Raw genomic sequence first — 23609 nt, forward strand, 5'->3', positions numbered from 1 at the left:
TAGATAGATAGATAGATAGATAGATAGATAGATAGATAGATGATAGATAAACAGGGTAAATGTGTTGTTAGTCTGGGCTCCAGTTTGATAGCATTGGAGTTCTCACCACCTATGAATTGACTATTGGGAAGGAGTGTGGATTTGGGCTGAGTCTCAGGCAGGGATCTTGAAGTAGCCTAGGGTAAGCTATGCAGCTGTGGGCAATAGTCTGACATCAGTCCAGTAGTGCTGGAGCAGGTGATAGCCCTTGCTCAGTAGGTGAGACTCTGGGAATGGTGGGTATGGCTGGATAGAATCCCTGGTTCTTGACTGAATGATTAGCCAAACTCCAAACACACTGCCATCAAGTCAATGCTGACTCATAGAGACCCTCTGAGGGTTCCAGCGATTATAACTCTTTATGGAAGTAGAAAGCCAGTCTTTCTCCTGTGAAGCTACTGGTGGTTTCAAACTTCCAACAATACCAATCGCAGCCTATTGCATGACCACAATTCCACTTAGGAAAGATAAAATGGGGAGAGGGGAGAGAGAGAGAAAATAAATGAAAAGAAATTGGGTGTGGGGGGGGGAGCTGGGGGGAAAGGGGGGAGACCTAAAAAAAGAAAGAAAAGGATGAAGAAATAAAAGATAAAAACAAGGAAGGATAAACTAGCTAAAACATGTGAAAGGATTATAGTACTGGTACAAGCAGTAGCCACCGACCATGGCTGTGATAGAGGGACAGTGTTGTCATGAAAACTGTCCAAGAAAGTGAGAACATACATGCAAAACTATTCAACTAAAATGTTTATTATGAAAGTTATATATCCTCATTTTAAATAAATTATAGGGAAATTTCTATTTATGAAAATGAAAAGTTGGTAAAATTCTACCCCCTAGTGATAGCTATTTTTAATAAATTCATCTCAGCCTCTGCTTCTTAACTGTATTCGTTTTACCCAATTCATACAGGCATGTTTATATTTTGTCCATTTTCTATCATCCTTTTTTGTTGTCAGCTTCCATATGATGCAAAATGATGCAAAATTTCTTATTTGTTCTATTATTATTCTTTTTTAACAATAAAAAGGACAAAGTTCATCCTATTTTTCCTTTTCCTTGTTTTTAAAAATTGGGAAAATATCATGTGAAATCTCTTTAAAAATTTAACCAGCAGACATGTCACTTATATGTGAAAGCGTATCTGATGGTCTTTAGTCCAATACATTACATCATTTGAATTTTTGACTTCTGTTTCCATGGGCACTTACTGTTGATCCCAGATGAACAGAATAGTTGACCAACAGTCAAATAGTTGACAGGCCTAGTCGCTCACTGATACATTTCATTCTGTTGCATGGAGTTTTACTCATTGTTTCTGTTGGCAGAGAAGCATCTGGAGTTAGTCACTCTATATGAATCATAACCCCTCTTTGGGTCAGTCCATCTGGTCCATTGTGTAGTCACATGATAAACCCCTGAACCATCATACTCCTGATCCATCAACAGACCATGGAAATTACATCATTGCTGCAAGGTGTCCTTTTTCATGAGCTATTCTACCATGGGTTAGGAATTTGTAGTTGAGTGGGATGTATTGGATTCAATCTGCATTGGCAAAGTTTTAGATTTTATGACAGAATGTATGGCATATGCTTGGTAGGCAGTCTCTTTCCCACTCGCTATAGGGCTTTCACCTCACTATTCTGTGGTTTTCTTTACAAAATTTCTAGCATATCCCCTTATTCCAGCAGCTGCATATAATTTCTCCCATTTCACCCGATTTAAGTTTCGGCTTCTGTAATTCCTAGTACAGTTCAGAATTAACCTAACATTCTTAATGGGGAAAAATTTAAATAAAAACAATATTCTTATCTCATGGGGGTTATAGAAGAATATTCATTCAACATGTTATTGTTATCTTTTAGTAAGGTTGGCTTTAAACATGTATTTTTTAAAATTCTTAAATATGAAATTTGTATTTTTGTGGGGGATAATCTCATCACTTACTTTTTTCTGCAGTTCAGCAGGAATTAGTAGGGAAGAAGTCTGAGCTTCCCTTATTTATGATCTGACTCATAAGCAAGTTGTATTTGAATATAAATAGATGGCTATACTTCTAATGCCAACAATAGAAATGATCCAAATAGATATATACCTAACAGATTGGCTAGAGAGATAAGAGGCCCAGAGATGGGTATGATCCTCCAGTACAACAACATTGTTTTAGAAAAAGAAACCCAAACTCCTGGCCTCCCTAGATTGTAAAGACAAATAAATACTTAGCAACTAACTGAAAGATTGGCTTTCTGGAAACACTCAAAGTACCTCAGAAGAAAGGCTTGCCAATCATAGGACCCAAACAGTCAGTCATTGTAAACCCTATGGAACACAGCTTTGCCCTAACACACAAGTTATTGTGAGTTAGAATTGTCTTGATGGCAACACAGACAACAACTATTGTTGGCCTTGCTATTTTCCAATTGAAGAGAGTCAAAGTGACTTATCTAACATCACATTGCTGGTAAGTAGTTGGATCACTATTCGAATCTGTTTCAAGATGACGCACATCAAAGTGCTTTGTAAAGTATAAGGATTTGTACAAATTCATGTAAGTTATCACTGAAAATGCAGTAGGATAATATTTTTCAATTCTAATGTTTCTTTCCTGTGGTCCTCACCCCTCTTCTCTTTGAATGCATAGCCTTTCTCTCAGTAAAGCTGAGACATAAAGGCAAGACTAACTTTCCTGAATAAGCGGAGGTAGATAGCTCCTATACCAAAGAAGTCACTGCTTATATTTGAGTCTCAAATAAAGTAATTTTATGCCAAGAAGACATATAATTCTCTACAAATCAAAAGTGATTTTTATCTTGTTTGGAAAATATAAACTATGGCTAGAGTGTTTTCATGTTGGATACCAAGTGACTTAATGTTGGGACTGGACATATTCATTAACTTTTGGGGACCCACTCTAAGAGATGAAAACACATACACCCCTCAAACAAATAGTTCATGCAAACATATGCTCAAAACAGCATGATTCATGAGCGACTAGTTACTAATGCATAACTGGCAGAAATTCAGGAAAGACAAAGATTGGGTTGCTTTTATGAATGCAAGACTTTTGGAAATGAACATGGATACTTTGTCTAGGGATGTTTTCAGAGGCTAGCGGGTTTTGGAAGTTGGTCCATTTACCTGTTCCAGGACTGAGAGCTATACTGGGTATATAGTACGTGGTCATTTCAGTGGAGTGCTGCATTGAACAATTCAAACTAGGATATTCCCCAGATAGAATTGTTTTTTTCATTTTGCATAAGTGGGAGCTGGCTAAACAAGCTACATTGTGTAAAATAGTCAGCCAGTGACATTAAAAAGTAATATTTGCAGGAAATGGAATGTGTCTCTAACTATTTTGATATGAGTGATGTGTTATCCTTCATTGAATGAGCTAACTACATTGTTGTGAAAATTATTATTTCTGAAGGAAGCAAAAGCAAAGAGTGGGAAATACAAAGTGCCCAGCTGTGTGGTTGATAGTCTACATTCCAAATAGCCTTCCTAAAACAATACATTTACATTTCATACGGAAGGTATTCCTGGCTTTCTCCTTACTCAGCTATTCGAAGACCCCTACGAGGCTCCATTGGGCACATGTATACATTTCTTTATTAACCTTTAAGTTCCTGCTGTAGAACCTTAGTCACTATCAGATACACTGGACCAGTTTTTCGTTCACTTATTCTCAAAATACCCTCCCTAACTCGTCATCCTGGTTCCATTCTGTGCACACTATAGTAAGCCAGGAAAGGCATCGTAAGGTCTTCTAACTTGTCTTGATTCCAGTTCTGTCTTGTCTCATCTCCCTCCAGGTCTTGGCCCTCCTACCCCTACTTTATGCTTACAAATGACGAGATGCCTGCCATCTCCCAGCATACTACTTTGCTAATTTCGCTGAGTTTTTATATATGTCTGTTGCTAGCCAGTTCGCACACTCCATTATCTTTCCTCACACCCTTATACCCATCAAATCCTGTATTTCCACACGTAGATCACCTTGCTTGTGACGCTTTGGCTGATACGCTTAAGGATGTTTGGCTGTTTCTTCTGCCAAAACCCCCTTAGGAGATGGTTCTCTTTTCCAGCACTTTCCCCATGACAACGCAGTCTCTTCAGGTTGATTTCTTGGGGAGGTCCCTCAGTCAGTGGGACCTAATTGACTTGCCACATGTATTTACTGAATGAATGCAATTACTTTTATAACTAGAAAATGCTGATGTTTCCGTTCCACCTGGGGTCTCAGGTGGGCCCTTTACAGATAGCATTGTGATTGTTAAAACAGGCATAGAAGGCAAACTGTCAGGTGTCTCTGAGTGAAGCTGACAGGTTTTTCTTAAGTATCTTATCCTGGAAATTCAGATCTGCTCCCAGCGATAGTTTCTATCAGCCATGAAGTTGCAAAATAATAATAATAATAATAAAATAACTATTAACTGTTTAATTTTTACTGTTTTTCAGGGCAATGTCACTTTTTCCTGCTCTGAACCACAGATTGTTCCCATCACATTTCTCAACTCCAGAAGCAGTTATTTGCTGATGCCCGGCACCCCTCACATCGATGGGCTCTCAGTGAGCTTCCAATTCCGAACCTGGAGCCAGGAGGGTCTGCTTTTGTTCACAGAGCTGTCTGAGGGCTCGGGGACGCTGCTGTTGGTCCTGGAGGGTGGAGCCCTGAGACTGGTGATTCCGAAATTGGCAGGACATGCAGCTGAAATCCTCACAGGTACAACTTCTCACACCTGTTCAATCCATTTATTGTTCAAACAAGTCAGCAGAGATTCAGGGTCTGAACTAAACATCCAGAACTCAGTTCAGAAGGAAACACTATGGGCCAGTACTCACGTGTTTACACCAAATGTGTACAGGACACGTTTTGCTTCCTTATTCAATACAATTACAAGGAGGTCATAAGACAGAGTAGAATTTCCCCTATGAGTTCCCTAATTTTAACTGTTTTAGAGCCTCATCTTTCTTCTTTGGAACACCTGACAGTTTCAAACTACTGACCTCGTGGTTAGCAGCCCAACAGTAACCATGACCCAACCAGATCTCTATGACTTCAAATAGACTCCATGAAAGTGAGTTTATTTTTTTAAATGACAGGGCTTTCAGAATTAACTATGTAACCTGTGGCAAATCGCTTACTTTCATAATGCCTCCACATGAGAGTAAGAATTCTAATCCAGTACTATGTAACATCATATAGACCATTGATACAGCACTCTCCTAGATTCTTGGCAACTATGAGAGAGACTCATGACCTATGCAGTTTTCATCGGACTCATTCAAACAATGTAGCATTTTCTATTGTAGAATGAATACGTGGAGAGGAAGTGAGGCTAAAACCACATCCACAAAGGGCTGGGATTTCCTATGGAATATGTTTGCCTTCACAGTGTACACTTTTCAGCTACAGCATTGCCTGGAACTCTTCATTGTGCCCGCAGCTTATTCCAAGTCACGGCTTATTGTCCTTTGAGGATGTCATTGAGTGGATTCCAAATCATAGAGACCCCCTGTGATAGCGTAGAACTGTACCTTGGACCTCTCTTTCTGTCGTCTTTATGAAACAGAGGCGCCTTAGTACAATTTAGATCTTTTAAAATATAGTTTAATGCAATTTAAGCTATGCATTAATTCTCCGTACAAATGGCACACGAGTATAATAAAACTGTCAAAAAATGGTCCTCAGATAACTGAAGTTGGAGAACTGAGCATCATGATGCAGATAGTGGATAGAAATCAAAAACCTACCTGTGAATGCATCATGTGCATTTCAGTAGTGGTAGCAGTGGTAGGCATGTCTAGATTCCTTAGGGATAAGAAATAGAATCAATGATGAAACATACAACTTTCCTCTAGTTCCTAAATGCTCCTTCCCCGCCCACTATCGTGATCCCAATTCTACCTTACAAATCTGGATAGATCTGAGCACATACACTGGGACAGATGGGAACTGGAAACACAGGGAATCCAGGACAGATGATCCCTTCAGGACCAGTGGTGAGAGTGGCAATACCGGGAGGGTAGAGGGAGGGTGGGGTAGAGAAAGGGAACCAATTATAAGGATCTACATATAACCTCCTTTCTGGGGGACAGCCAACAGAAAAAGTGGGTGAAGGGAGACATCAGACAATGTAAGCTATGACAAAATAATGATTTATAAATTATCAAGGGTTCATGAGGGAGGGGGGAACTGGGAGGGAGGGGGAAAATGAGGAGCTAATGCCAGGGGCTTCCATGGAGAGCAATTGTTTTGAGAATGATGAGGGTAATGAATGTTCAAATGTGCTTTCTACAATTGATGTACATATGAGTTGTATGAGCCCATGATAAAATGATTTTAAAAAAGAAAGAAACAGAATCAACTCCAAGCTGGCTCCTATGCATCGGAAGTCAGACATACAGCTATGTCTGCTGTTCAGCCTTTGTAACAATCTACACCAACCATCCTCCAAATGGCGCTCTTTACATCTCGATTGGGTTTGACAACTTTTTTGCAATAGCTACACAGAACTCATGAACTGCACTTATACTTAAGTGATTTATTTAATAAGTTACAGAGCATAAATCAGGGTTGGGACTAGAAAGCATATAGGCAAAGCCAACATGGATCCCCAAAAGTAGAAAGACCATGCCTCCCCTTCAATACAGCACCCTCTCTCAGTTGGTGCCTGCCTTGGAAACATGTTAACCCTTCTGTGTGTGTGCATCTCCCCTTCTCAGCAATGCAGGCCTTCTCTCAGCCCCCTCAGGACAGAGATCCACTCAGTCACACCGGACTGGGCCTCCTTTGGCCATGAATTCTCTCTCAGCCACTTAACCCTCTCTGCCTTCACACTCTCCACAGCTAACTGGACCAGCTCATAACCACTGTTGCAGATTTGTCAACTGTTCAGCTTTATTCTCATCAGCAGCATCTACTGATGCCACCACCTCTGCTCCAAGGCCTCTTCTGGGCCTTTTGTTGCCAGCTGTGCTGCAGAACCTCTTCTAGACCTCTGTTACAGCCCTCAACCTGTATAAGAAATCTTTCAGAAGGCTTCTCGCTTCCTCTATCTCTGCGGAGTCCCTCTTCTTGCTTCTCTTGCTTCTGTTTCCCTTTCTGACACTGTATGTCTGGCAGCTTACACAGGCATACTCCTTGTTAATTTGAAAACAAAGCCCTCTAAGCAAGGCCTGAAACTGATCCCTCCTTGAGGTGTAGCATAGTATCTACATTTGTATAGTGAATAACCACTTTCGAAGGAAGCCTCATGGTGCAGTGAGTAAACATTTGGCTGGAAACTGAAAGGCTGTTGATTTGAATCCATCAGCCACTTTGTTGGGAAAAAGCAGTGTGCTTCCATATAGACTATAGCTGTGGAAACCCACTGGGAACATTTGACATTATTTGGTAGGGTTACAACCCAGGATCAACTCAATTTTAAGACATTATAAGGTCATTTTATTTGAACAGTATATTGACCAATTCTTACAAGGTATTTATCAATCACAGAACAAGCTGCAGGTCAGGGTCAGACACAAAAAAAATGAAGGAAGATAGTTGTTTACAGTTTACCTAGAAATTGGGGGGGAAATAAATGGGAATAGAGTAGCAAAATCTCTAAGGTAGAAAGTTAGGGACAAGGAAATTCTTCAGGGGTTAGGAGGGCAATAACGCCTATGGATTTTTGCAGAGAACCAAAACACATAAATGAACTCATTTCAACACATCACATTTTTGGCTCTTCCACTTGTTATTTACTTAACCTGAAACAGTGGAATCTTCTCACTTTTTTCCCCTCTATCATCATAATTAATGTCTTCTGGTCCTTGAAGAAGCAATATGTTCAGTTACTTGGCACATACTCATTTGGGTCAGACAGCGTGCTGGCATGGTGCTAGAGAAGGATTCAGGATGCGAGGTCCCTGAATCCTTCGAGAAACTGCCTTCATTCCACAGCCTGAATCAAAGTCCCACCTTTTTGGACCCTGACCTAACACCCTTCATGATTCATTACATTGCATTTTCCTTTAATATAAATGTTTGTCTTTCCCACTGGGTTATGAGTTTTGTTAGAGAAAAATTGAGTTAAATAATAATGGATATGACTAAATCATCGAAATCTGATCAGACAATGGGAGAGTCTCAGCTGTCAATCCATGAACAACTCCTTGACCCTCTAGGAAAGGCAGAAGGGCTTTGGCAGAAGTGGGGGTAGGCAAGCAGGTTCAAAAGGCATCTCTTCTCTTTTTGTGAATTGAGTAAATTATGTGGCAGTGGAGTCTTCGGAATCTTCATTTGCTAATTGGGCTTGACACAAGGTAGAGAAAAACAGGTGCAAGCATATGCTAATTATCTCAACTTGGAATGTGCTAAGTATGAATCTAGAAAATTGGAAATGGTCAAAAATGAAATGGAATGCATAAAGATTGATATCCTAGGGCTGAGTAACTGCTATTGGCCATTTTGAATTGGAAAGTCAAATGATTTACTATGACAGGAGTAACACCTTCATTGTCTTAAAGGACAGCGTAAATCAATCATGACGTACAACACTGTCTGTCACTGGATGATATCTATCAGCCTTCAAGGAGATTCAATCAATAGAACTAGTATTCAAATTGGTGGCACTGGCCACAAAAGCTAGTGATAAAGAAACTGAAGAATTTTACCAATTATGTTAGTCAGATATTGATCAAACATGCAATCAATACATTGTTAATTATTGGTGATGGGATGCCAAAGTTGGAAATGAAGAAGAAGCAGTTGTAAAGTAGGGACTTGATAAAAGCAAAGCTGGAGATCGCATGACAGACTCTTCCAACACCGATGACTTGTTCATAGCAAATCCCTTTTTCAAAAAGACAAAAGATGACTATACATATGGACTTCTCCGGGTGGAATACACCGAAATCAAACTGAGCCCCCTGTGGGAAGAGATGCTGAAGAAGCTGAATACATGCCGCTGAAACCAGACCAGTGCTAACCGTGAAACAGACCATCAATATCTCATATGTAAGTTTGAGTTAAAGCTGAAGAAAATTAAATTAAATACATGAGTCAAAATACAGCCTCGAGTCTATCCCACCAGACTTTTGAGGCCATTTCAAGAAAATATTTGACTCAATGAACACTAATAACAGAAAATCTGGTGAGCTGTGAGAGGGCATCAAGAAAACCATACATGGAGACAGCAAAGGGCATGAGAGAGAGAGAGAGAAAGAAAACATCAAAGTGAATGTCAGAGAGACTCTGAAACTTAGTCTTAATCACAGAGAAGCTAAACAAATGAAAGAAAGGATGAAGTCCTGAACAGAAAACTTCAAAGGGCAGCTCATGAAGACAAAGTCAAATATTACAATTACATGCGAAAAGACCCAGAGTTAGAAAACCAAAAAGGAACAACATGTTCAGCATATCTTAGAATGAAAGAACTCAAAAATAAATTTAAACCTAGTGTTGCAATGTTGAAAGATTGTATGGGCAAAATTCTGAATGATGCAGGAACCCTCAAGAGAAGATCGAAAGGCTACATAGCTCTGCTGTCCCAATAGAAATAATGGACATTCATCCATTTCAGGAGGTAGCATATGAGCAAGAACCACTGGTAAGGAAGGAAGAAATTCAAACTGCACTAAAAGCATTAGACAAAAACAAGGTTCCAAGATAGAATACCAATGTAAATGTTTCAACAAGCTGATAAAGCACTGGAATTATTCACTGGTCTAGCACATGTAATTTGGAAATCGGGCCAACTAACTGGAAGAGACCCATATTTATTTATCACATTCAAAATAAAGGATATACCAACAGAATGCTTAAACTATAGAACAATATCACTGATACCACATGCAAATAAAATATTTCTGAATATAAGTCACCAATGATTGCAGCAGTACACGGAGCTGCTAGAAGTTCAGACTGGATTTACAAGAGGACATGGAACAAGGGATATCATTGCTGATGTCAGACAGATCTTAGCTGAAAGCAGAAAATACCAGAAAGGGATTGTATTTTATTGACTATGCCAAGGAATTCCACTATGTGGATCATAACAAATTAGGGATAACTTAGAGAAGTGTGGTAGTTCCAGAACACTTCGTTGTGCTCGTGCAGAACTGGTATAGAGGTTAAGAGGCAGTTGTGTGAACAGAACAAGGGAATGCTGCATGGTGTAAAATCAAGAGAGGTGTTTGCCAGGGTTGTGTTATTTCATCATATTCATTCACTATGTATGTTGAGGAAATTACCAGAGACGCTGGATTACATGAAGAAGAATGTGGTATCAGGAGTGCGAGAAGACTTCGTAACACCGACAGTAGGCACCTGATACAACCCTGATTTCTGAGCGTGAGGCGGGCATGACGAACTTGCTAGTGAAAGTCAAAGATTGCAGCCTTTTTCATGGATTACGGCTCAGCGTAAAAAAGACCAAAAACCTTAAAACTGGACCAATAGGTAACATCATAACAAACAGAGAAAAGATTGAGGCTGTCAAGGATTGGGTCAATGCTTGTGGAAGCAGCAGTCAAGAGATCAGTTTACACTGCATTACGTAATGTGCTGCACCAGACTGCTTTCAAGTCTGGAAAGCATGAAGGTTACTTTGCGGACTAAGATGAGCCGTACTGAGCCTTAGTTTCGATCATTTCATATTCATGTGAAAGTTGGACATTGAGTAAAGAAGACTGATAAAGACTCGAGGCATTTGACTTCTGACTCATGGACTTTGGCCAGGTCGAGAGACACCAGGCCTTGGAGAAGGACATGTAGAGGGGCAGTGAAAAACCAAAGGCCCGCAACAAGTCGAACTGGCCTAGTGGCTGAGACAATGGGCGCCAAGGTAGGAAGAATTGTAAAGATGACAGGGCCAGGTGGTGTTTGGTTCTGCTGTACACAGGGTCACTGTGAGCCAGGGTCACTGTGATTGGCACCTAACAGCAACATCCATGTTAGCAATAAAAATAAATAAAATTCTGATGTGTAGTATGACTTGGAAGAACATTGCAAACACTTTCAGGAGTGATTGAATCACTCACAGAAGACTATAGCTTGCGTTGCTCTGTATGTAGCGCAGTTTCAGATTAGGAAAAGCCATAGAAACAGAAGCTAGTTTAATGGCTACCCAGGGTGAGTGAAGTGAGTGGGCTGAGAAATTGTAAGTGGATTAGATAAAACGCAAGCTAAAGGACATGGGATTTCTTTTGGAGGGGATAAAAATGTCATACTATTGCTTGTGGTGATAGTTGCATATAGTAAAAACAAAAATCACTCATTTTTATATGTTAGATATGTATGGTATAAGAATGTTATCTCAATAAAGTTGTTATAAACTGTAATAATCAAGTCAAAACAACGCTGAATTCGGTGACATAAAACAGCACTTTGCAGAGGGCCTAACCATCCCCCAGCAGGATCTGGGAGCAGGGAAAGCTGGCTTTGAAGGAGGTGTGAGCAGAGGGAACCACCGGCATCCCTGACACCTGCCTCGGATTCTGCCTCTACCTCTTAGAAGCCCAGAGCTGTTGTACAACCCTCGGATATTGAATGCCACCATCGGCTAACCTTAGGGCAATAGACTTGACCTTCAGGACTATTGTGAGAATTAGATCTTATATACTTAAAATGCTTAGCACATTGTAGGTATTCAGTACTGGTAGTTTACTTGTGGGGAAAAATAAACTTGAAAGATAATTGGCTTTCTCCAGTAATTTTTTGACATCCCCTCATATTACTAACTATTGTTACAATTTGACTGTGTTTCCACAGTTTATTTGTAACCTTACTTGCAACTATGAAAACTCCTCTCTCTTTCCCCCTTCATCCAGAAAATGGTTTAAGTCTTGATTTCATTCCTATAAGGATATTCACCTTCTCTGCAAGGTGCCCCGTATACCATTGTGCTGGCTTGAATTCTGTGTTGGGAAATGCTTTACACCATAGAGGCATATGAAGATGATATATCTATCTCAACTTCGATAGTTTTGCTAGTTTATTTGTTAAAATATAAAGTTTATGTGTTTTATTTTTCTCACTGCCAATTTATAATGACCCTATAGGACAGGGTAGAACTTGCCCTTTGAGTTTCTAAGACTGTAACAGTTTATGGAAATAGAAGATCTGTCTCCCTCCCATGGATTCGCTGGTAGCTTTGAACTGCCCATCTTGGAGTTAGCAGTCCAATACATAGCCACTACAACACTGGGGATCCTTAGAAAGGCTGATATCACAGCATTATATATAAGATAATTTAGAAGCAATTTGAAGCCAACCATTTGAAGTCAACAGTTATTACTATATGTCAGTATTTTCACTTTGTGTTAACTTTTATTGAAATTGGAATCGTAATATATAGTCTATTGTAGCAAAACATTCACTTGCCAGGATGCATTCTTGGATTTTTTTTTTGTAACTTTTATTGTGGATTAGATGAAAGTTTACAGAGCAGATCAATTTCTATTCAACAATTCATTCACAATTTTATCGTGTAATTGCTCTAATCATCACAGTGTAATCTCACTTAACTAACTCCCCAACTTTTTATTCCTCCCACTTTTCTGAATCTTGTGAATTTTGTCCTTGAGTAAATGCTCACTTCTTCATCTCAACTGATTGTTATTGTAGAGTACTTCTCTCCCAGGTGTTATTGTTCCCCTTAAAGACCTATTATTTGACTGACAATTGAGTCATGAGTGTGTGTGCGTTTCCAGACTGGAAGAGTGTCTAACGGTCATAATGCTGGGCTTCTCAGCAAGTCTCTTCCCTACAATGAAATCTAGGTTATGGTTGTGTGATTTTGAGTTTTATTCCACCCTTTCCAAATTTGGAATTCCAAAACTGAATATGCGTGGAAACAATTAGTCCAACGGACTAATGAACCACGTGAACATCGGTCTCTACGGCACTGAGATGAGCTCAAGAAAGCTAGACGGTGCAGAGCTGTCCCCAGCAACTGCTCTACAAGGGATCGCTGTGCGTCAGGATTGGTTGTCATAAAATAATTGATGAGATGGGGACATGAAGGTGTATGGTTCCTGTATTCTATCAGCCTATTGTAACCTGGAAAGAGTTCAAACACATGGCATCAGGGTTATTTTTGTTTGTTTGTTGCTGATCTGTGAGATAGTAAATATCTTTTAAGTGTTTCCCTAATGTTCATAAGTTTCTGTTTTCATCATTGAACTATTTCCAGAATCAGCTTCCCAGTTTTAAAGCCTTGGTTCCCCAAATCCAGGTGTTTAGTGTTCCAAACAATTGCTGCTGAGTTGTTCTGACTCATGCTACCTCCAGTGTCTCAGAGCCCAACCGGGCTTATTCGATCTTTCAGTGGATATTTTTCTCAAGTAGACCACCAGGCATCTTTGGGTCTAGGTGAAACACCAGCCCGTCAGGTAACAACCCAACATATTAACTCTTGCGCTACCCAGGGGCTCCCAGACCTTCCAAAGGCTCCACATTATGTACTTTTTAATAGTTGGAGCCATTCCTCCTCCAGGCGTTCCTACCCTCAAGCACATTTGCTTTCTTTGAAAATGTCTATCCTAGATTAACTATTTAGCTCAAGTTGTAATGGTTGAAAAACAACAACAACCAAATAGCAGATAGAATTGATTTTCCATAATTTGCAAATAATTAATAAGATACTTAATTTGTATCTTTAAATTAGTGTCCATAATAACTAATCCTGGGACCCTAGGGCTGTGTTTTTGGGTTCATTAACAACATGAAGTGGAAAAGTGTGGTCAGGTAGAAAGCAAAAATTTTAGAGGTGAGCACATCATTTCACATGTCTTAAAATCTATTCTTGTTCAGCTCCCCTTAATTAGCCTTGTTGTATCTAGCTTCTTTTCACCTTCTTCTGAAACCCTCAATGGCGTCTTTTTAAAATCTGGCTGCACAATTTGATCCCTGTGGTTCTTTTAAAATTCCAAGGCTTGAGACCACCCTCCGAAATCTGATTTAATAGACCTGGCAGAGACCTCAAGGATCTGAAATGTTTAAAGCCGCCCCAGTGATTCTTTTGTGTGGTTAGCAACAAGAACCACTATTCTATTAATTTCCTTGTAGAGATCTAAGACCTCACTAAACTCTCCCTGCAGGGACTTGGGACTGTGGAGAATAAAGATCAAACCAGAAGGAAGAGCAGCCCAGAAAAGAAAAGAAAAGAAAACTAAGCTATCAAGCCATACATTATTATGAGATAACTTTAAAGACAGAGCTACAGGGAGTGAGATGGCAAGAAGCCAGGCCTCAGAATTAGAACACAGACAGTCACGGGGTAGTCTTTTCTTGAAGTCAGTACCTTCTGTTAAAGGAGTAGATGATGAGCCCCTGAACCATCTTCCTTACTGTCACCCTGGTGCCTAGGAGGGTGTCTAGCCCTTTGGGACTATTGAGAACTTGTATGTTGAGTGCATTGCCTGCTCCTTTTCAGTCTGAGTAGTCTATAGTGCTAGCCTTACAAATATAGGCCATATGTTATGTAGATGTACACAAATTAGCATGCAAATAAGAGTAAAATGATACAGCTGCTGTGTCCCCATGATGCCCCTGACAGAAGTTGAATGTTGATTGCCTAAAAACACCTGACAGAGCCTCTCCCTTATTAGCAGAGTCCCTGTGTACAGAGCCCAGTTAGTCCCTTTGGGAGAATGCTAGGTCACCATGTGGAAAGGCCTTGGATTCTGTCCCTCCAACCCAAGCAGATGTGTGAGACTGCTGGTGGCCAGCAGAGAAGAATCTGCCTGGGACACCTGAGGGTCTTCAAGTTGGGGGCATTCTCACCAGATGGGCCCCAAACAGCTGAGCCAGGGTCTGCAGCTACACTTCTCCAGGGGTAGTTTGTTGGCTGTTTGGCTGCTCAGAGACCCAGGGGAGCTCCGCAGTCTCTGCAATTAGTGTCTAAACCACATTGTCTTTTGGGTTTCTTGGTGAGAGAGAGAGAGAGAGAGAGAGAGAGAGAGACAGAGACCTGATGCTTCTCTTTCCAAGCCTTTGGGTGGGGGTAGGGGTGATGACAAGGCTTTATTTTTATGCGTTGTTCCCACTCTTAGAATGCTTGCTCATTTTTTCAGAATATTCCTTAGTTCCCGCATTTCCTCTGGGAAGCCCTCTTTGGCTCCTCTCATGGGTGTATGACCCTTTTCCTGTTTCCATGTGGCTGTTCCGCACATTGTTGCAGGTTCCCCGTTACGGGTTCCTTCTCTGTGGGTGCCATCAATGTGAACTCGCAAGACTATCGCTTATTACTTTTTCAAATGTCTCTTCTTCTAACTATTCCCTACCCCATTATAAAAATTATATAATGTTAAGATCCAAAGGATAACTATGCCAAAGACACTATGGTGTTCTCTTTTACCTTCCATGGTTGCAAATGTGCGATGTGGGATGAAATGTTCAAATATAACAGAACAAAATGCCACCAGTCCGGCGCCGTCCTCACAAGTGTTCTTTTCTTTCTGAGCCCATTGTTGTACCCACCGTGTCAGTTCAAATGGAGGAGGGCCTTCCTCCTTCTTCACTGCCCCTCCACGTCACTGAGCACAATGTTCTTCTCCAGGGACTGCTCTCTCCGGACAACGTGCCCAAAGTATATGAGATGAATTTCACCATCCTTGCTTCTAAGAAGCGTTCTGAATGTACTTCTTCCAAGATAGGTTTGTTTGGTCTTTTGGCAGTCCATGGCACTTTCAGTATTTTATGCCAGCACCATAATTCAAATGCATCAATTCTAATTTAGCTGCTGGAGTTACCAGTGCTATCTCTACAATGGCATATGAGCACAATCTTTGACATCATTTTTCAAGTTAAGAAACAGATATATAAAAAGTGTGATAGCTCACTTCATAGGGCTTAATAAATGTGTATTGAAAAAGATGCATACCTATGTGTTATCACAGCCAAATCCTTTTCAACTTATTGATTAATATCAATGTTTTTCCTTTACACTGACAGATCCTAAATGGATTTATAAAATTTTAAGATAAAATAATTGAAACCGTCATGGCTACTTGCTGATATAGTTTTTTAAAATAAGATCTGTCAGGAGCAGAGTCAGTACCAAAGACATCTGAGGTGGGAAACAAATGAGAATACTACAGCCAGATAAGGAGCACAGGAAGATCACCAACTCAGCAATTACCAGAGAGGTTCCACTAGGAAGGATGTCCCATACTTCCTGGCAGCAGGCTACTTCAATCTAAGTAGACACACATTTCTTAAAGTGGGTGAGCAGCAATGCCTGCTGAAAGACTCCTCTCTACTAGTGACCAGCAGAACAAGCGACTTCAGTAACCTGTGCTCCTTCCCAATACAAGTGATTTGCCTGGCCCCTGAGGCAACTCAATCAGCCAAGTGCCTGACCTTGATAGCCTCTGGAGGCCCTGCGTGTACAGCAGACCAGATGAGCAGATTGGTGCAGTACACAGTTACACTTGTTGCCATTTTTAAGGCAATTTTCATTTTTGCTAAAAGAAAAAAGTTGCCTTCTTTGGTTTTCTTTTTCTGTTTTCTACATTTAAAATAGCTTTATTGCGATATAATTTAGATATCATACACTTCCATATTTCAGACTTATTAAAATGTTATCTAATCATCACTATAATAATTCTACAACATTTTCCCCTTCTGTTCACTATTAGCTTCTAACACTCCTCCAACCTCCTCTCCCATATCCCCAATAAAAGATTATACCAGTTACTGTCTCTAAAATTTACCTAACCTGGATTTCATATATTGCAAAATATATATATATATTTATATATATATATAAAACCAACAATAATGTCAAAATAAACCATAGGAAAAAAACCCAATCAAGAAAAAAATCTGGAAAGATTAAATATAGGAACAAATTAAAATATGTTAAAAGGGAACTCAAATGATTAGGTATTACATTTCAACTCAATTAAATTTTCCATAATCAAGTTTACAATGCTATATCGCCAATAACAAGGTTATCAACCTTAGTCTGAGGGATCCACCAGAGGCTTAATCCATGTAAGTATCCTGCAAATGAATTTGGGGTTCCTACTGTCCTCCTCAGCCTTTTGCAAATAAATTCACAATTTAAGCTCAGATACCATTTTTACCATTTTTTATTCCTACTTTTTCTCTGGCACCTTGATTTCCCCCAAAATGCTCCCCCTCCCCAATACAGCACAGGTTTCAGCATCACATAGCACAAGTCACCCAGAAAGCTATACAATGAAAACAGCACTCAACACAGAATTTGAAGTGGAACAAAGGAAATAATATAAACACAAAAAAAGAAAAGAAAAGGAAGAACAAAGTACAAGAAGCAATATGACAACAACAGATCCGAATTTGTCAATAATGACACTGAATGTCAATGGATTAAATGCTCTAATCAAAATACTGTGAGTAGCAGACTAGATTAGAAAACGACTTGGCCCAACTGTAGGCAACTGGGCATCCTCTTACAGAAGGGGTGTGGGGAGGAGATGAGCCAGTCAGGGTGCAGTATAGCAATGATGAAACATGCCACTTTCTTCTATCTAGTTCTTTAATGCTTCCTCCACCCCCAGTATCATGATCCCAATTCTATCTTACAATGTGGCTAGACCAGAGGATGTACACTGGTGTAGATAGGAACTGGAAACACAGTGAATCCAAAACAGAGAAACCCCTCAGGACCAATAATGAGAGCAGCAATACTAGGAGGGGAAGGGGAAGGTGGGGTAGAAAAGGGGAACCAATCACAAGGATCTACATATAACCCCCTCCCTGGGGGACAGACAACAGAAAAGTGGTTGAAGGAAGATGTCAGACAGTGTAAGACATGAAAAAATAATAATAATTTATAAATTAGCAAGGGTTCATGAGGGAGGTGGGGAGGGTAGGTAGGGGAGATATGAGGAGTTGATATGAAGGGCTCAAATAGAAAGCACATTTTTTGAGAATGATGATGGATGGGAAAAATAATCTATAACTGATCAAGGGTTTGTGAAGAAGGGTGGTAAGGGGAGGGAGGGAGGGGGAAGAACGGGGAGCTGATATCAGGGGCTCAAGTGGAAAGAGAATGCTTTGAAAATGATAATGGTGGTATATGTGTAAATGTGCTTGACACATTGGAGAAATGTATGGATTGTGATAAGAGATATAAGAGCCCCCAATAAAAGTATAACAACAAAAAAAAAAGAAAATGATGATGGCAACAAATGTACAAATGTGTTGACACAATTGATGGATGTGTGGATTATGATAAAGAGTTGTACAAGCCCCCAATTCAAAAATGAATTTTTTAATTAAAAATAAATAAAAAGAAACAACAGCAAAAAGAAAAAGAAAACAAGACATGGAGCCTATAAGAGATGCACTTTAAACTCAAAGACAAAAACAGACTAAAAATTAAAGGACAGGAAAAAAATCTAAACCAAGGGCAACCATAAAAAGACAGGAATGGATACATTAAGCTCTGATAAAATAAACTTCAAAATGGACTATACAGTGAGAGACAATACTGAGCACTATGCAATAATTAAACGAACAACACACTGGGAACATAAAATTTTAATACACATACAGGCACCCAATGAAAGACCCTCAAAATTGATCAATCAAATTCTCACAGAGTTGAAGACAGAAATAAACACTAATAGTAGGAAACATCAACATACCACTCTCAAGGAAAGACAGGTAGATCCTCAGAAAAAAACCTCCACACAGTAAAATAGGAATAGAAGGGAAGTCTTCAACATAATAAAGGCCATATATGACAAGGAAAGATGTGGGGGGAAAGTCTCCAATAACACAACATTGGGGAAAAGTGAAAAACTTTTCCCTAAGAATGGGAAAAAATACAAAGGTGCCCCTTATCACCACTTTTATTCAACATTATTCTGGAAGCCTTAGCAAGAACCATTACACAACAAAAAGAAATCCAGGGAATGCAATTTGGCAAAGAGGAAATTAAGCTCTCACTATTTGCAGGTCATATAATTTTCTATAGAGAGAAGTCCAAGGACTCCACATAAAGACTGTTGGAAACAATTGAGGGAGTTAGTAAAGTAGTAGGAAAATAGATTAATGAGCAAAAATCAATCAGATTCCTATATGCCAGCAAAGATCATTCTAAAATAGACTTCAAGAAAACAGTACCATTCACAATAGTCACAAAAGAGGAATAACCTAGGAATAAACTTAAGCAAAGAAACAAAAGAACCATTAAAAAAATCTACAGAACATTGTCACAAAAAGCTAAAAGAGACAAATGGAAAAATTTCCCATGTTCACGAATAAGAAGCCATAATATTATGAAAATGTCAATGTTACTTAAAACAATCTACAAATACAACAAAATTCTGATCTGAATCTCAACTTCATTATTGAAAGAAAGAAAAACTAATTACCAACTTAATAGGAAAAGAGAGGAGGCTCAGGAAAATGAAGAGGCTCAAAAGGAGACCAAAGTAGGAGGCCTTCCACTGCCCAAACCCACAACCTACTAGAGTCACAGTAGTCAATACAGCCCGCTACTGGTACAGTGACAGACACATTGGCCAGTGGATAGAACACCCAGAATAAAATCACCACTTACAGACAACTGATTTTTAACAAAGAACCAAAAAGAATTAAATGGGAAAGGGACACCCACTTCCACAAAGGGTGCTGGAAAAATCGTGTGTCCATCTGCAAAAGAATGAAACAGAGTCCATACCTCACTTCATGCACAAAAGTGAACTCAAGATGCATTCGAAACCTAAATGTTAACCCCAGAGCTATAAGGATCATCAGTGAGAAAATTAGGAAAAACTTAAAGGTTGTATTGCAGGACGTACACAGACTTAGCAAATAGAATAAAGGAATAGCACACAGTGGAAGACAAAATAGATGGCTGAGACTGATTAAAAATAAAATACTTGTGCACATCAAAAGACTCCATCAAGAGTAAAATGAGAGCCCACAGACTAGGAAAAACATCGTTAGCAACGACACAATGGACAAGGGACTAAAAAGGCTTTAGAACTCTGCAATATCTCAATAAGAATATAACAAATAATTCAATTAAAAGGTGGACAAAAGTCTTGAGCAGACAATTTACAGGAGAAAACATTGGAACAGATAACAAAACATAAGGAAATGCTCATGATTATTAGCTATCTGGGAGTTGTGTCACTTTACAGCTATAACTAAATTCAGAGAAATAGAAAACAAAAATGCTGGAGAAGATTTGGAGCATTCGGAGCTCATACACTGCTGGGGGGCTTGTAAACATGTGCAATCATTGTGGAAATTGTTACAGCCATACATAAAATGACTGCGAAAAAATAGCATATGACCCAGTAATACCTTGAACTGGGCATATATCCCAAAGAATTAAGAGAACACAAACATGTATGCTTTCCCATGTTCACTGAAGCACAATTCACAATAGCAAAAAGCTGAAACAGCCCCAAGGCCCAGTATTAGAAAAATGGAGAAAGAGACTGTGGTTTATAGGAGGGGGTTACCCAAAACAACCAGAATTGTGCTGGGCAGAGTGGAGCAATTGTAGTATGCATATTTCCCACTAGACAAGCATCAAGCAACTCGCTCTGAGTGCACTCAGTGGCATCACTTGAGAAGATTCTCTGCAGTTACACTGAATGCTTCCATAAAAGCAGTTTAGTATGAATTTCATTTTTTGTGATGGCCAATTTAAGAGAATAGTGTGTGGCTATAAAATTTTGTTTCTTGATCCAGAAAAATGCCAAAGAAACTGTTGTGATGTTGAAGAGTTTACAAGGACAGTGCTATGGGAAAAATCTGTGTACAAGTAGTTTTCTCTTTTCGAAAAATGTGAAATATCCATTAATATCAAATTTCTTTCTAGATGTCCCTCAACTTCCCAAACAGGTGAAAATATCAACTCATAGTGCATTTGGAGTTCTTTCCATCATGTCAGACTGTTAATCAAGCTTTCTATTTAGAGGTTCTGAAAAGATAGCATAACAGTGTGTGACAAAAACGGTTTAATTTAATATGCACAAAAACAAAACAGAGCAAAACAAAGCAGCAAAAGAAAACAAAACAACAAACCAATGATAAGAAATAGAAGCCAGTAAATAGTTCCAGGTCTGTTTGTTTACCTTTAGGAGTGTTTTCTGGGCATGTCTGATGGGGTGCCACACCCTGGCCTCAAAGTCTATTTTTGGTACTCCCTCAGGACTTCCTTGCTCTGCTCCCCTTGCTGTTCTGTTGCACACCCTTAGTGTTGTAGGTCTACCTGGATAAGATAGACTGGATAAACAATGTAGATGAGAAAACAATAGGACCAAGGGTTCCAGGGGGACATGGGAGAGGGGGAGGTGGGAGAAAGGAAGTGGTGTTAACAGACCCAGGGACAAGGGAACAGCAAGTGATCCAAAATCAGTGGTGAGGAATGTGTAAGAGGCCTGATAAGGCTTGATCTAAGTGCATATATTTATAGATTTAGTATTAAGGTAGCAGATGGACATCGGGCCTCCACTTAAGTACCCCCTTAATGCAAGAACACTTTGTTCTATTAAACTGGCATTCCATGATACTCACATTCCCGACATGATTGCTGAAGACAAAGCAGTGCATAAGTAAATGTGGTGAAGAAAGCTGATAGTGCCCAGATATCCAAACATATAACATCTGGGGTCTTAAAGGCCTGAGGTAAACAAACAGCCATCTAGCTCAGAAGTAACAAAGCCCACATGGAAGAAGCACATCAGCCTGTGAGATCACAAGTTGTCAAAGGGATCAGGGATCAAGCATCAAAGAACAAAAAATCATATCATTGTGAATGAGGGGGAGTGCGGAGTGGGGACCCAAAGCCCATCTGTTGGCAACTGGACATCCCCTTACTGAAGGGTCACAGGGAGGAGAAGAGCCAGTCAGGGTGCAATGTAGCAATGATGAAACACACAACTTTCCTCTAGTTCCTAAATGCTTCCTTCCTCCCACTATCATGATCCCAATTCTAGTTTACAAATCCAGCTAGACCAGAGGATGTACACTGGTACAAATAGGAACTGGAAACACAGGGAATCCAGGACAGATGAACCCTTCAAAACCAGTGGTTAGAGTGGCTATACCAGGGGGTGTAGGAAAAGGGGGGATAGAAAGGGGGAATAAATTACAAGGATCTACCTATAACACCCTCTCTTGGGGATGGATAACAGAAAAGTGGGTGAAGGGAGACATTGGATAGTGTAAGACATGACATAATAATAATAATTTATAAATTATCAAGTCTCTTGTGGGGGCAGGGATAAAAATGAAGAGCTGAGACCAAGGGCTCAAATAGAAAGCAAATGTTTTGAGAATACTGTTGGTACAAATGTGCAAATGTGCTTGACACATGGATGTGTATATGGATTGTGATAAGAACTGCACAAACCCCCAATACAATTATTTTAAAAAAACAATGGCCTGACTTGTGGTAGGTAGAGACTAATTCTGCCACCCCGACAATGCACCTGCTCACGCAGCCATCTCAGTGCTCCAAAATTTGGCAAAAAACAGCATGCTTATCTCATCCCACACACCTGACTCACCTGACCTCACTGTGACTTCTTTTGTCTCTGCAAACGCAGAGGAACATGAAAGGACAGCGATTTGATGATGTGGAAGAGGTCAGGAAACAAAAGAGGGAGGTGCTGTCATCCATCCAAACAGATGAATTTGAAATTTGCTTCCAAGAATGGAATTGCAGATTTGGCAAGTGTATTAAGTGTAAGGGAGAGTACTTTGAAGATAATGAGGAATTTTTTGTACAAAAATTTAAATACATAGCTTTGAAAAAAAATACCGGGTTTTTGGGGTACCCCCTCACACATACAATGGAATACTATGCATTCCTAAAATATAGTGAATAAACCATGAAATGCCTGACAAAGTTGGGCCTGGAAACCATTATGATGAGTGAAGTTAATCAATCACTAAAGGACAAATATTGTGCGAGTCCACTCTTATAACTATAAACTGCACATAAAAGTCAGGTTACTACTCTCAGGTCATGTGATCTTCAAACCTGGTTTTGCAACCATGAGGAAGAGAGATTCCCTAGTACCTCTGAACCATAGCTGACCCCCTTTATATGTACATGTAAAAACAACACTTTGACAGTGGAGACCTCACTTTACCTGTGGTCAGTTTATGATGATGGGGGTGAGAGAGAGGACCATTCAGTTGCTGCCATACAACATTGTGCTAAGGTCACCCAAAATCAACAGGCACTCCTATAAGATTGGTAAGCGACCCTTACTGGAAATTCAAGTCAAGATTGGGGCAGAGGGAGGGAAATATATATCTTAAAGGTGATTAGACTTTTGTTGGAGAGTAAACTGAGTGAAGCAATCTCTCATGGGAAAAAAAATTAACATTTCTTAAATAGAATCCAAGTTAAGAGTATGCCTGGTACTATATTCTTAATTAGACAGGTTTGACCTAGTTTCTCTCCAGCCTTTGGTGACCCAGGCCACAGACTGTAGACTACTGGGATGTTAAAATCTGTCTGTTCAAGGTGCACAACATCCTTCATAGGCCACACCAGGAAGAGTCAATGTGGAACCACACTAAGTGAACCAGGCTTTACCTCAAACTCACCTGT

The 23609-nt window shown here is 39.8% G+C and overlaps 1 protein-coding gene across 2 annotated transcripts in view; it reads left to right on the top strand.

Annotated features, from left to right (window-relative positions):
• CNTNAP5 (contactin associated protein family member 5) overlaps positions 1–23609 on the top strand; it is a 1132484-nt gene that overhangs the window by 606334 nt on the left and 502541 nt on the right. For both annotated transcript variants that reach the window (XM_030887885.2, XM_045299024.1), the window contains one exon: positions 4501–4765. In XM_030887885.2, the coding sequence (XP_030743745.1) occupies positions 4501–4765 (265 nt within the window). The remainder of the gene's footprint in view (positions 1–4500; positions 4766–23609) is intronic.

The sequence above is a fragment of the Echinops telfairi genome, unplaced genomic scaffold (assembly GCF_000313985.2).
Source record: "Echinops telfairi isolate 266 unplaced genomic scaffold, ASM31398v2 ScPeMD7_4;HRSCAF=17, whole genome shotgun sequence".
In the NCBI taxonomy this organism is placed as follows: Eukaryota; Metazoa; Chordata; class Mammalia; order Afrosoricida; family Tenrecidae; genus Echinops; species Echinops telfairi.